We start from the raw sequence: 14,977 nt of genomic DNA, 5'->3' as shown, positions 1-14,977 counted from the left end.
ATGCAAAAAGCACTTCAAGCCCCACAGGAGAAGAGCTCTTTTTTCAGGTCAAGTTTTTTTGGCCTAGTAAAGTTCTCCACCAAGTTTTTTTGGCCTAGTAAAGTTCTCCACCAAGGTATGACAGGCAGGAGACTCTCCACAGAGCAGGCAGCAAGGGACACTAGAGATGGTGAAAGAAAGGGGAGGGGTGGAAAGTGGACGCCTCTCGGCTAAGAGGTGAGATGACACAGAAAAGGCTAAGGCTTGGGTGACAGATGACAGCAGTGATTGCCAGGATGAGGGGGAAGTGTGTAGCTCAAGAAACTAGCGTGCAAACTTCCGGGCCCGGGGGGTTACAAAGACTAGCCAATCACAAGGGGATGGATAGGGGCATATACGGGAAAAATAAACATGAAGTGAAGAAGGCAGGAAACTAATATGGAGATTAAAGGCAATCCTAATTAAGAAGCATAGTAAGTAAGATGGGGTGAGGGCAGAGAAACCAGAAGGCAACAAGCAAGGGGGAAGAAACTATGTAAAGTGACAGATCCAGGAGTGAAGAAACAAGAAAGCCTCACGGTTTGTGTTGCGGTGTAAGAGGACAGAAAGGCAAGGCCGGGGATGTGGCAAGGCCGGGGAAAGGACCGAGCAACAGGTTGTGTAAATGAAGTGGGGCTGAAATAGTGGCTGTCTTTCCCTCGGTAGGAAGAGCCCAGGGAGAAGGCTGGTACAGCACTCACAGTGAGAAACAGGAGGCCAAGACTCAAAAACACAAACCCCAGAGGAAGAGAACGTGAGGGATCCAAAGACTCTGAAGGGAGTGAAGACTGGAACCCCAAAGACAACCTGTGGGAAAACTATGCGCATGACAGCTGTACGGGAAAACACGGAAGCGACAAATGCCAGCGCGAGGCACCAGGGAGCTCCTGGAGAAGAGAAGGGAAAGTGATGAGCAAAGAGTAGGCGAAAGATTTGGAAAGGTGATGAGGGTGGAGCTGGTGGGTTGCAAGCAAGAGGGAGAGCACAATCTGGAAAATGCAAGAGGCAGGGTAGAAAGCCGGGGAACTGGAAGGGGATAGGCATCGAGAACACACTCCGGGGCAAGGACCCTGAGGGTGAAAGCTGGGACTGGGAGAACCGGTGCGGGCGGAGGGGAAGCGAGGCTGGAGGGATGGAAGAGGAGGTGGACAACGACCTGGGGCAAATCGCAGGGTGCCAGTCGAGGAACAGGAGGGTGGCTGCTTTAAGCGTGGGTGGAGGAAGACCAGAAAGGCCCCCGAGAGAAAAAGGGAAGAGAAGAGGAAGCTGGGGAGGTAACACGGAAGAGCGCAGGAGGGCGGTGAGGGGAGAAGGCGGGGGGGTCGGCAGAAAGACAAGTGTACAGCTTGGAGTCTGGACGAGGTGGGTCCCAGGAGAGGACTCGGAAGGGAGATGTACGGGGCCAGGAGCCCGATGACAGGGCAGCCGAGGCTTACAGGATGGCAGCAGGGGCACGAGGGGAGCTGAGGAGGGAGGAGGCTCTGCAAGGTGCAGGGGCCCAGCCAGAGAATTCGGGGAGCCCTTAGGGCTCCTTACCTGCTCGGTGTCCCTCTCGTTCAGCGTGGGTAGGGGGGTCCGGGCGCTGGACATGGCGCCGGTATCTCAGGGGAGGGAACCGAGAAGCTCGGAGGAAGGGAGGGAAGGGAAGGCGCGGAGCCCGGCCGGGCGGGGCTTCTCACAGCAGGGGCACCCGCCGCATGGGCCCCGGCCGGGGGTGCGGGGAGGCCGGACTGCCGCTCACGCCAGCCCGGGGATGCGCCGCTCGGGCTAGGCCGCGCCGGCTCCGAGCGGCTCCGGACCGCACCCCCCCGACCCCCGGCTGGGCTGTGCCGCCTTTCGGCCGGGCCGCGCCGCTCCGCCTACTCTCTGCCGCCGCAGCCGGCCGCCTGCCTCGCTCCTCCCCTGCCCTCAGCGGCACTGCTCCGCGCCCGGCACACAGGCAGCCGCCGCCGGACCTGCTGCTCCCAACATGGCCGCCACCACCGCCGGCCCTCGGCTCTTTCCGCCGGCAGCAGCCGGAAACACCCGAAGCGGCTAGAAACGGGAGGGGGGCGCGCCTTCTCCTCCCGGCCACGGACTACTGGTGAATTCCGGAAACACCCGAAGAAGGTAATCCCGGGGACGCGCGCGCCTCCTCGATTCCGAAGACCAAGCTTCGGCTCTGTTTGCGGAAATCCACGAAGGGACTCCGGGTACTCCAGCCACGCCCACAGGCCTTTCCCCGCCCACTTCCAACTGGCTCTCGGCAGTTTCCGGAAACACCCGAAGCCGCCCCGCTTGCCTTGAGCCGGCCCCGCCCGCCTCCCGCCCCGCCGACCGCCGGCGGTCGTCGGCCATTTCCGGCAACACCCGAGGCCGGGCGAGCCTCGGGTCATTCCCTCGGGTGGTACCCAAAGTCTGACTCTTCGTTTCTTTCCGTCAGTTTTCGGGTATTTTCAAATCTTCAACAGGGAGCGTGGATCACGTGTGCGTATTACCATTTGACTAAATAGAAAATAAGGCTGTTAGCCATCCCTGCTGTTGGCATCCTTTGGTTCTAAGGCAACTTCCTGTCTGTGTGTCCTTTCGTCTCTCAGCTAGCTCATTAAATACATCTTGTTTATCATCCAGCCTGTCTATCAACATGTGTGTCACCTGTCAGATGCAGCGTTAGTCTATTACCTGTCTACCTACCGTTCATCACCTGCTGTCATCTATCTTGGCTTCTATTTATCTATCCATGCACCCCACATCTAGTCCACAGGGCTCCTCAAGGTACCAGGCAAGCACCAGGTAAACGTCCTTGGCTCCCAGCTGCCGGACCTGCACGGATACCCCAGCCCTGCATTCCACCTCCAGCTGTGTGTAGTGAAAATGCTGTGTGATCTTGGAAAAATCACATAACATCTCTGTTTAGACTCCTCAACGCTCCTATATTGACAGAATCCATGCCTTTGTTCCAGTGATGACATTCTAAGTAACAACTTTGAATTGTTACCTTTCTTTTCTTTCAGAAAAAGTCTTTTGCTTGTTCAAAATAGCACAAAACGGCATTGCACTATGGCAATGAGTCTCACCAGTTCCCTTTTAACTACCCCTGTGAGGTAGAGCAGGAGAGACATTATCTTAATTCACATTTTAGTTATCGCTTCTAAGACAAGGAACTCATGGGAAAGAAAAGAGAAACTGGTTGAAAATGAGGATTCCTCAGGATGGCACAAAGAATGGACACTTAGAGAGGTTCCTTTTCTTCTCTGGCCTCAGTTTCCCCATCAATAAATTGAGGTCACTAGATTCATGAGCTCTGAGGTCCCTCTCATCTCTGGAGAGCCCCTGACTTTAACAGGAAGTCCATGTGGCAACCTGAGTTCACTCTTCACTTCCTCCTAGACTGTCTCACCAGGGAGGGGCAGTAGGCTGACTGGTCTGATTCCTCGGGCTCTAAGCTGCCCCCACCCATTGTATCCTGGACATGTTGAAAAAACACCACTCCCAAACCTACCCTAAGTTCAACAGCAGATAAGGTAGGCAGAAGCCAGAGTCCCCACAAGAGCCAGAGACCAAGCTCAAGTAACAAGTTCCCAAAGGTACAGGAGGAGAGAGGCCCAAGGGCTTGTGGGTTGGACCTCTGACACTTGACTTCCAACTCCGGCTACAGCTTATTGAGCAGAGCCCTTGGCTAAGTCAACCAGAGAAATAGGCAGCCAGACAGAAGCAATGAGAGGATGGTATGAACATACTTCCTAAGGCAACAGGTATGACCTACAGTCCTAGTAAATGCTCGGGACTCCATGACACCTCCTCATGCCCCACCTCAGCTCCATTCAGGCATCCAGCCCTTGAGGAAGAAGTTGGTGAAAGAACACAGAAGGAGGTGAGAGGGAAAAAAGAGGAAGAGGTGAAGCCAGAGGACATTCCCCGACCCCAAATTCATCCGGAAAAATCCATGAGGATGATGTGCCCTCTGGTGGCCAAAGGGAGACTCACTGTTGATTCCTGTGCCCTGTGTAACCTCCAAGGCTTGGGTCCCTGGAATAAGGGAAAAGGGGAGGGGGTTGGAGGAGCAAAGGGAGGTGCACTCAGGGGTCTTCCCTGGCCCCTGTCTAAGCAAACTTGACTAAGCAAACTCTACATCCTCCATGCTTCTACTCACTCAAGTTCTCATCCCTGCACTCTGCCCCTTAGTCCCTGCCTCCATCCTACCTGTTCTCTCCTCTTCCTCACAAAGCTGTCTAACAGGTCTCCCTGCCTAGAGTCCCTCCAACCTGCCCCACCAGCCATGCCAGAATAATCTTCCTAAAGTCCAGCTCCAATTACATCTCTGCCTTGCTAGAAGGCTCTCACCAGCTCCCTTGTGGGTTAGGCAGGCTGATTTCATGGGCCTGTGACCTGTGCAGTCACATAAAAGCCCCATACTTAAGAAGGGCTTTGAGCTTGATTTAATGCTCTACTGTCACCCCTCTTGAAATTTTTACGCAGGGGGCCCTGCATTTTCATTTTGCACTGGGCCCCACAAATTTTGTACCTGGTCCTGGTGGTAGGAAAAGACTTTGGCCTGCATTGAAACCTTTGCACAGTCTGGCCTCAACTTACCTTGTGAATATCCTCTCCAACTAGGTATCACTGGTTGACACCTCCCTGCAATTTGTGCCCTGCCACCAAGCTCTCTCACCTTCACGCTTTTGTTCAGGCTAATCGATTGCCAGTCACCTCCCTCACCTGGAATTCTAGATGTCCTTCAAGATCCAGTTCAAATATCATCTTCTCGGGCTTCCCTAGTGGCGCAGTGGTTGAGAGTCTGCCTGCCGATGCAGGGGACACAGGTTCGTGCCCCGGTCCGGGAAGATCCCACATGCCGCGGAGCGGCTAGGCCCGTGAGCCATGGCCGCTGAGCCTGCGCGTCCGGAGCCTGTGCTCCGCAGCGGGAGAGGCCGCGGCAGTCGGGCCCGCGTACCACAAAAAAAAAAAAAAAAAAATATCATCTTCTCATACCCACCTAGTCCTCTTCAAAGATTAATTATTACCACACATTTACCTCTCTCTAACCTGCAAACTCATTCATTCATAAATCTGTTGAGCATCTACTATGTGCAAGGCACTGTTCTAAGCTCTTCAGATATATCAGTGAACAAAAGATCTCTGCCATTGGGGAACTTGCATCTCGACTGGGGAAAGACAGGCAACAAACATAATACATGATAGTAAATATTAAGTGCCATGGGAAAAAAACTAGTCAGCTAAGGGGGATCAGGATTGCAGAAGTGAGGTGAAGGGATGGAAAACAAGTTGCAGTTTTAGGGTGGTCAGTGCAGGCTTCACTGAGAAGGTGACACTTGAGCAAAGACCTGAAGGAGATGAGGGAGTGAGCTCTGCCGCTGTCTGGGGGAAGAGCATTCTAGGCAGAGGGTGCGGCCAGTACACAGGTCCTGAGGCAGGTGCGGGCCTGGCTGTTTGAGAGTGTGGGGGTAAACAGTAGGGGAAGAGGGCAGAAAGGTGATGTGGAGTCAGGCCTGGTGGGCCGCTGCTTTGGCTTTTTCTTGTAGTGAGGTGGGGAGCCACTGTAGTGACATGACCTGACTGGCTGAGAATAGAGTGAAGGGGCAGGGCAGGGTTTCCTTCTGGAAACCCTGAGGAGGCTTTTATGACAATTCAAGTGAGAGATGACCATGGCTCAGAGCAAGGCAGCAGTGGTGGAAGTAGTGAGAACTGGTCAGATTTGTGATAGATACAGCCGACAGGATTTCTTTCTTTCTTTTTTTAAAAAATCAATTTATTTATTTATTTTTGGCTGCGTTGGGTTTTTGTTGCTGCGCATGGGCTTTCTCTAGCTGCAGCGAGTGGGGGCAACTCTTTGTTGCGGTGTGCGGGCTTCTCACTGTGGTGGCTTCTCTTGCTGCAGAGCACGGGCTCTAGGCACGCGGGCTTCAGTAGTTGCGGCACGCAGACTCAGTAGTTGTGGCTCACGAGCTCTAGAGCGCAGGCTCAGTAGTTGTGGTGCACGGGCTTAGTTGCTCTGTGGCATGTGGGATATTCTCGGTCCAGGGCTCGAACCCGTGTCCCCTGCATTGGTAGGCGGATTCTTATCCATTGTGCCACCAGGGAAGTCCCCGGACAGGATTTCTTTTCTTTTCTTTTTAATATATATATTTATTTATTTATTTTTGGCTGCATTGGGTCTTCCTTGCTTCTTAGGGGCTTTCTCTAGTTGTGGTGAGCGGGGGCTACTCTTCGTTGAGGTGCGCAGCCTTCTCATTGCAGTGGCTTCTCTTGCAGAGCATGGGCTCTAGGCACGCGGGCTTCAGTAGCTGTGGCACACGGGCTCAGTAGTTGTGGCTCGTGGGCTCTAGAGAGCAGGCTCAGTAGTTGTGGAGCATGGGCTTAGTTGCTCTGCGGCATGTGGTATCTTCCCAGACCAGGGCTTGAACCCATGTTCCCTGCATTGGCAGGCGGATTCTTTTTTTTTAAAATAAATTTATTTATTTTATTTATTTACTTTTGGTTGCGTTGGGTCTTCATTGCTGTGCACCGGCTTTCTCTAGTTGTGGCGAGTGGGAACTACTCTTCGTTGTGGCACGTGAGCCTTTCGTTGCAGTGGCTCCTCTTGTTGCAAAGCATGGGCTCTAGGCGCACGGGCTTCAGTAGTTGTGGCACGTGGGCTCAGTAGTTGTGGCTCGCGGGTTTAGTTGCTCTGCAGCATGTGGGATCTTCCCAGACCAGGGCTCGAACCTGTGTCCCCTGCATTGGCAGGCGAATTCTTAGCCACTGCACCACCAGGGAAGTCCCGGCAGGTGGATTCTTAACCACTGTGCCACCAGGGAAGCCCCCGACAGGATTTCTTGATGGATTGGTTTAGGAGTTATGTGAGAGAGAAGAGCTAAGGATAATTCCAAGCTTTCCAACCTGAATAACTGAAAACAAGACAAACACAAAAGTAAAGGCTCTACCACAAGCCCCAGACCAGGTAGAAACCAATGGATAGGACCTGTGGTCCAGGGCAGCCATGTTGCCCACTGGAATCAGGGAAGGCAGCGGTTACAGATCCCCAGCACCAGAGGCACAGGGGCCTTAGGATAGCAGTCCCCTGCATGGATGGGCCAGGAGGGGAAAAGCCAAAGGGAGCCCAAGGTGCTGGATGGAAGACACCTTCATTCTCACCCCTGTGAACCATTGCAACTCTTCTCCATCTTTCTCCTCCCACCCAGTGAAGCCAGAGAGCCTGCTCAGGCAGGCCACCCCGGAGGGGTAAGGAGAGTGGTCCAGAATTGCCCTCTGATCAAGAGTCAGATAACAGGGTGTGGCAAACCCACACATGCCCTCTGACTCACAGAGACCCTCCCATCTCGCTGAGCTTTGCTCTCTCTTGATGTCTCTGAACTCCCATCATGCATTTTATTTATTTATTTTTAAAATTTTATTTATTTTATTTATTTATTTTTGGCTGCATTGGGTCTTTGTTGCTGTGCCCGGGCTTTTCTCTAGTTACGGCGAGCAGGGGCTGCTCTTCGTTGCGGTGCGCGGGCTTCTCATTGCGGTGGCTTCTCTTGTTGCAGACCACGGGCTCTAGGCGTCCGGGCTTCATTTGTGGCTCGCGGGCTCTGGAGCACAGGCTCAGTAGTTGTGGCGCACGGGCTTAGTTGCTCTGCAGCATGTGGGATCTTCCTGGACCAGGGCTCGAATCTGTGTCCCCTGCGTTGGCAGGCGGATTCTTAGCCACTGCGCCACCAGGGAAGCCCCATCATGCACTTTATCGCCATTACCATACACCATATTGAATTTAGGACATTTCAGAGACGTTAGAGTGTGGGCAGATGTGCATCTTAGAACTGATGGACTAGAATATGTTTATTATTCCACCAGGATGTGAGCTACACTAGGACAGGAACTCCCAGGCTCCTTCCCTTTTCTCAGGGCTAACCCACATGGAGAGCTGCATCCTATGTGGATATACTCACACTCACAAGTGGGAGGCATTGTTATTTCCCTCATTTTTCTCAGAAGGAAACTGAAGCATAGAGAAGCCTGGTCCCTTGCCAGTGGGAGTGGGAACAGGGGAATGAACTTTGGGCTTCTCTGCCCACGAGAGGTGGGTTGTGTAGGGTGGTGGGCAAACACACAGACCCTACTGCCAGGCTGCTCCTTAGCAGCTATGTGATCTTAAGTAAGCCTCTTAACGTCTCTCTGCCTTAATTTCCCCATCTGTTAAATGGGGATAATAAAATTACCTACCTCACAGGGCTGATTTGTGAGGCTATAATGAGACGATACATGAAACAGGCCAGGACAGAGCCTGGTGGACAGCCAGCGCTTTGTGTGGGCTGCTGTTATTATTAGGCAGACTAGCCAGCCTCCCTGAGGCTTCTTTTAAGTCTCTCTACTATATCCTCCCCACGTCCCAGAAGCACAGCACTGGATCAGATGTAAGAGTCCATCCTGGCCCCAGCTCTGTCACTAATGGATCATGTGAGCCATTAGGTAACTCCCTCGCCCACTTGGGGCCTCAGGCTTCTTCTTTGCTCTCTGTGTGGTCTTCCGTAATGCTGTCGACCCCCAAGATTCATATGTGGGGGTGTGTCTGCCCCCCAAGATTCATATGTGGAAATCCTAATCCCCCTGAGGTGATGGTATTTGGAGGTGGCGCCTCTGGGAGGTGATTATGTCATGAAGGCAGAGCCCTCATGAATGGGATGAGGACCCTTATAAAAGAGACCCCACAGAGCTCTCCGGCCCCTTCCCCGAGTGAGGACACAGCAAGAAGACAGCTGTCTATGAACCAGGAAGTGGACTTTCACCAGACATTGAATCTGGCGGCACCTTGATCTTGGACTTCTCAGCCTCTAGAGATATGAGGAATAAATTTCTGTTGTTTATAAGCCATGAGTCTATGGTATTTTGTGACGGCAGCCTGGACAGACTAAGATAATCTCCCAAACCCTAAGCCAGTGACAATGTCACTCTTGTCCTTCTTCGCCCATGACTTGGCACTGTGCCTGGGGTGGAGGAGACAGTGTTCCTGCCAGCCTTGCTCATATGTGCCTAGCGCAGCAGGAAAGCCCAGCTGCCCACGGAGGTCACTGTATACCGACTTAGGGGGAAGGGGGGAGGAGGGGAGAGGGGGAGAGGAAGGGGCATCAGGCAGGGAGGCCACCTTCAGTGTCTGTTCTCCTGGTAGGAGGTGCCATTTGGACCAACTCACATTCCCATACTGGGCCACTGTCTACAGGCAGAGTTCTGCCACCTCCATCACTAAGAAGGTTGGGCATTCTGGATGGAAAGCCAGGCTGCCACGTTTGCAGAAGCAACGTCGGTGGGAGGCAAAGGGGAAAGCAGAAGTGGGCGGTTTTTACTGGGGCTCAGAGGGGGATACCCAAAGTGGATGATCTGGGGCCTGTGGGAGCATGGGGACTGGAAGAAGCAGCAAGGAAGGCTTCTTAGAGGAGGTGATGCAGAGTCAGACCCCAAGGATAAGCAAAGGACTGCGAGCCCTGGCAGAAATAGGAGCAGCCCGTGGAGGCATGAAGGAGGCCGCTCTCAAGGAGTTCCCATCTCACAGGGATGGGCCAAGAGCAGCCTCAGACTTGGAGCTGGCAGAGGGGAGTCGGTACCAGCTGGCTGTAACTGGCTTCCTGGAGGATGAGGGGCGGGGGAGGCCGGCCAATGACTCATCAGTGTCTGAGATGATGTCCCCGCGTACCCAAAGCTGCATGGTTGCTCCTGGCTGGCCGGCAGCAGGTGTGTCTGGGGGAACACTCCCACTTTCCCTACCACCTCACCATCCTCCCTAGGGAGGACAGTGCCTGAGGTCCCCAGCCCCAAGGACAGCAGGGACATTTTCTGGCCCTGGCGGTGTCCTTAGTGGTTCCAACAGTGCTGGGCACATAGCAGGCTGTGAATCTCTGGGGAACGAAAGCCACAGGACTTTGGCCCTCCTTGTTCCCTTTGCCCTCAACTCCCTTTCCCTATGTAACTGCATGGCTCTCTCTGTGCTTAAATGTCTCCAGAGGAAGCCCTCTCTAGCCCCCAACTCAAAACTGCATCCCTTGACGAATGAACAGGCAAGGATATCATGGGAATGCAATCAGCCAAGTCCAGAACGGAGGAAATTCTGTCCACAGAACAAGCCACTGTGTTCTTAATAAAAAAGAAAAGAAATAGGGAAAAAGAGGAAAGAAAGGCTGTTACAGGTTGAAAGCCATCAACCAAATGCAGTGTGTGGAATGTACTTAGACCCTGATTCAAAGAAGTCAGTTGTATAAAGATTCATGGCAGAGTTCTGGAGATCGGTTGTACAACAATGTGAATGTACTTACTACTAAACTGGACACTTGAAAATGGTCAATTTCATGTTATGAGTATTTTCCCACAATTAAAAAAAGGTTTTTTTAAAGATATTCATGGACCAACTGGGGCATGTGAACACTGTGTGGATATTAAACGACATTAAGGGATTATTAGTTTTTAAAGTGTGATATATATTTTACTGAAAAGAGTCTGAATTTCCTAGAGATACAAACAGACCTATTTACAGATGAACTGATACAATGTCTGGGATTTGCTTTTAAATAATCCAGAAGAGAAGGAGATGTGGGGAGATAAAGATAAACCAAAATTGGCCATATTTGTTGAAGCTGGGATACATCAGTGTTCACTGTTTCTCTCTCTCTCTCTCTCTCTCTCTCTCTCTCTCTCTCTCTCTCTCTCCCCCTCTTCTTTTGGGTGTGTTTGAAAATGTCCACCATTGGGAATTCCCTGGCAGTACAGTGGTTAGGACTCCGTGTTTCTACTGCCGAGGGCCCGGGGGTTTGATCCCTGGTCGGGGAACTAAGATCTCACAAGTCGCGTAGTGTGGGAAAAAAAAGTCCATGATCAAAAGAGAAAGAAAAGAAAATGAATAGTGCCCTTCCGTCACGCCCAGTACTCTTCCCTGCTGGACACACTGAGAAGCCCCTAGTTTGCCGTCTGCCTCCCCTGGAATGGGGGTGTGGGGAGAGCCGGGGTGCTCTCTCTCTTGTTCACAGCTATATTCAAAACACCTGAACCGTGAATGCCTCTCATCCAGCTGGCAGCTGTGAGCCCGGGTCTGCGTGGCCCCTTGAGCCTGAGCTTTGAACAGCACAGTGATCTTAACCTTGGAGGGCCATGGATTAGTCTCTCTGAGGCCAACTGCTCACCCAGGAAGATGTGGGTGCCATGGTGGGCAAGTGGTTGGGTCAAGGAGAGGGAGTGGAAGGGACAGGGCAGGGTCTGGAAAGGAGAAGCCCTTCCCTCTGCCCTGTCCCCTAGGGCAGCCCGAGCTCATGTGGACATCATTGCACCTGGCACTGCTTTTGTAGCCTCCAAATACCAAGTCCAGCCTGAGCCAGGGTCAGAGGTCGCTGAGGGAGGCCAGGGCCAGCAGGCGGGACCCACCAGGGGCCCAGGAGCCTTTCAGGAGAAAGGCAGGTGAGGGACAGGGCTCCCAACACCCTCAAAACCCTCAGCTTGGTTCCCAGACATCGTCACCTGAGACAGGTGTGATGAGCACCCCTCCACATTGCTGTGAGCCCCTCCAGTGGGTACTGCCAGGCACAGGGCATGATCCCAGCAGGGGCCAGGCCCTGGAGGGCTCTGGAAGTTGGCAAGGCAGGGGCACTGGGCACCACTATCATGCTCCCGAGCAAAGGAGGTGTGACCACTTGTTGTCTCGAACGAGCTTCCTGACTCCCATCTGCGTCCACTCCAGCCCCAACCCCTGAACCCACCGTGGGTCCCGAGACTCTGGAGGGAAGGTGTGCCAGGGTCTTCCTAAAGCACAAACAGGCCATGGCGTGCCGGAGACAACAGCTCTGCAGTCAGACAGACCTGGGCTCAGCCAGGTTCTGCTCCTTTAGCCGCTCTGGGATGGCAGGCAAGGTACCACATGCAGCTCAAGGTGCCTCAGTTTCCTCACCTGTATCATGGGCACAAGGTCGGGTGACCCACAGTGGAGACCAGGGCAGGTGTCCTGTCTGCACACCACAGTTCCCAGCACCGTGGCTGCCCAGGGGCCTTCATCCACGGCTGTGCAAGCTGACCCTGCAGGGTGCTTGTCCCAGCCCCTGCTTCCCCGGGCCTCCTAGATGCAGGGCCTGAGGAGACCTGAGGCTTTGCTGTTGGTGTTAGGGAGGCCAGAAAGGTGGCTCTGTTTCCTTTCTCTTCCTTTCTCGTGGTGTGCTCTGTCCACGGAGTGAGGCTATTTGCTCGAGGGAAGAAAGGGACTGGCCAGGTTCGGTGATATGAAGGCACCTGGTTCCAGGAAGGTGGGAAACAGACACACGGGTGTGCTGCGGAGTCACCTTACCTGTCACACCTGCAAGCAGCAGCCTCCATCCTGCCTTGGGGAGGTCAGCTGGGTGCCCCCTTCCCAAAAGACCCTCCGTGGGGACAGACACAGAGGCTGCAATCCCCTCAGAGACGCTCTCGCACCCCAGCCCCCTGCCTCCTCCACACCTCAGGGGTGTGCAGGACTTCACACCGTGAAGGCAGTCTCATTCCAGCCGCTCTGCAGCCTGGCTGTGTGTGTGAGGAATGGGGTGGGGGGGGCCCTGGAAAGGGAGAGCGGGTTGGAGGAGCCGCGGAGTCCGCACCAGAGCAGTGACGGGACTGGGCGCTGCACGGGGGCCCAGCCGGTGACCCTCCCCCTTTTCCAACCGTGCTCCCCCCTTTCCAACCACGGCCGTACACACTGCAGTTTCTCTTCAAGGAGGGAAGGGGCTGCTTCTTCCCTGGTCTCAGACTGCCTTTGCCCTCAGGGCTGTTACTGGTCTCCAAAAAGAGCTCCCTGACTGGACCCCAAGGAGGGCAGTTGTGAAGGGTGGCAGGTGGCCGCCTTCAGAGCACAAAGGAGTACTGGGGACTAGGGGTGGGGGTACGGCTCAGGGGTCGGGCGGCGGCATCCTCTTCCCCAGCTCCTTCACCTGGTCGTGGCTGGACTCCAGCATCACACCTGGAGAACGTCACCACCATCAGCCACTCGGGTCGCTGATATTTGCAAAGGAGGCTTTCTTGGTGTCACAGGCTCTAGGACTGTGGCTCTGGCCCAGGTGGCGGACCCCAAGCAATCCTTCACCTACGTTCAGAAACTCCCTTCTGCACTCTGGGTGGAGCCACTCCCCGGGCTCCACTCTCTCCACCTCTCCCTGGAAGCCCAGAGATGCCCACAGGCAGCTCCCAGCCACACATGCTCACGGAGTCCCTGGGGTCCTGGCCGAGGCTGGGCAGATCCCTGCCACCCAGGATGTGGGGCTTAAGCCATGGAACAACCACGTCACCAGCAGTCACCATGGCAGCCACCTCATGCAGAGGACCACACTGCAGGGACCGGCCTGCACTGCAAAAACGTCGCATAGGAATACACACCAAGATGTCAGCAGACAAACATTTATTAAGCACCTACTATGCACCAGACCCTATGCAGGGTGCTAGGAAAATGAAGTCAATGCAATCCAGCCCTCGCCCGGAAGGAGCTCACAGTCTAGCGGGCCAAACCTTCAATCATAATTAACAGCCGCGAAGGTGCATTTAGCTTCACAATTGCACAATGAGCTTTTATGTAAGTTCTCCCAACTGTCAACACCCAGCAACACAGCCACATTGTTTTAAAAGCACATTGGCATAAATGTAAACACAGTCACACGATTGAAAGGACGGACAGCGACCACCTGTGACAATTCATAGTCTGTGTTTCAGAGCCAAACTTTCAGCATTACTTATTTCTTCCTATTAGGAAGGATACAAGTTTTGCCAATTTGCAGAAATGGTGGTAGAGATACAGGGTAGTTCTACGGCCCCCTGACATCACGCGCTGGTGCGGCCGCCCTCGACACGAGGGGTCCTGAATCCTTGCCCTCTTCCCCCCACCACACCGCAAATCTTCTGGTCTCCCCTGGAAGAGGGCCCCAGATGTCCCTGGGCTTTCTCCCGAGCTCGTCAGATGGGGAGAAAGGACCACTTCCCATGAGTCAACCACGCTGAGATCACTCACACCTGGTTGAGCCCACGGGTGACACCAGCTCAGACAGGCACACAGCACAGCGCGCTCAAGCCCACACCCTTCCTTATTTAGGGACCAGCTCTCTGGTCAGTCTCAAAACCTGATGGGGTTGGTGTCACACAGGAACAACTGCCCTGTGAGCCCTGCCTCTGCCCCGCCCCTCCCCGGCCGCACGGGATCCACCAGCAGTCCAGGTGCAGAGGGTGGATGGCCCTATTTATCCCACTCACCCCCGGATTCTGAACGGGACAGTGAAGTTTGGGATCTGAGAGCCCTCTGTGCCTCTCTTGAGAGCCCCCTTCACCAAAGAGGAAAAACACAACCCTACACAGATTTGGTTGGTGACGGTTAATTTAGGAGGATAAGGGGTTAGGAATCTGGTGAAGAGATCCAAGTGGACCCACCTCCGGGTCTGGGGAACAGGAAAACCAGCCAAAGGCTTGGTGTAATTAAGCCGAGGAGAGGGCAGGCAGACCATGAGGCTGAGCGTTCAGCGCTGAAAGGTTGGGGGCATTCAGGACCCCACCGCCTGCCTTCCTTTCCTGGGGCAGGGGGAGGGGAGGCTTCTCTTCCCCTGCACACTGGGCACAGCCAGGGCACTTTGTAAAGGTCATGTTAAGTCTCAGCTCCTCCCCTGGGCCCCCCAGTGTGGCCTGTCTTGGACAGACAGAGGCTTACCAAGTGAGTCAGAAGGTACATGTTAAAGGTGTTTCTGACCCCATTTGGAGGGCACGGGTAAGGGGAGGGGGCGAGGTGCCCTGCTAACTGACTCGGCCTCGGTCTGCTGGCCCAACAAAGCCTGCCCTGACCCTGTTCCAGCCTCTGGGGCAGCAGCTTTCTGGCTCACACCCAGGACCACCTCTTAGCCCTCCTCAAGGTCGCTCCAGGAGGCCGGATATCCCGCTAGCAAACCCCTTCCCCCAATGACGGCCCAGACGGAACTCTCTTAATAAAAAAAAATAATTTATTGTC

At 54.2% G+C, this 14,977-nt stretch overlaps 1 protein-coding gene across 4 annotated transcripts in view; it reads right to left on the bottom strand.

Moving 5' to 3' along the window:
• MARK2 (microtubule affinity regulating kinase 2) overlaps window positions 1–2,185 on the bottom strand; it is a 58,480-nt gene extending 56,295 nt beyond the window's left edge. For 2 of the 4 annotated variants that reach the window (XM_029207226.1, XM_029207225.1), the window contains exon 1: window positions 1,555–2,185. In XM_029207226.1, coding sequence (XP_029063059.1) covers window positions 1,555–1,608 — 54 coding nt within the window. In that variant the 5' untranslated portion in view covers window positions 1,609–2,185. The remainder of the gene's footprint in view (window positions 1–1,554) is intronic. The other 2 variants (XM_029207221.1, XM_029207222.1) reach the window with 2 other exon arrangements.
• Between the last annotated feature and the right edge of the window lie 12,792 nt (window positions 2,186–14,977).

Source organism: Monodon monoceros, unplaced genomic scaffold (genome assembly GCF_005190385.1).
Source record: "Monodon monoceros isolate NGI ecotype Baffin Bay Population unplaced genomic scaffold, NGI_Narwhal_1 Super_Scaffold_7, whole genome shotgun sequence".
Classification (NCBI taxonomy): domain Eukaryota; kingdom Metazoa; phylum Chordata; class Mammalia; order Artiodactyla; family Monodontidae; genus Monodon; species Monodon monoceros.
The sequence above is the reverse complement of the archived record's forward strand: the minus strand, read 5'-3'. Positions and strand labels throughout refer to the sequence as shown.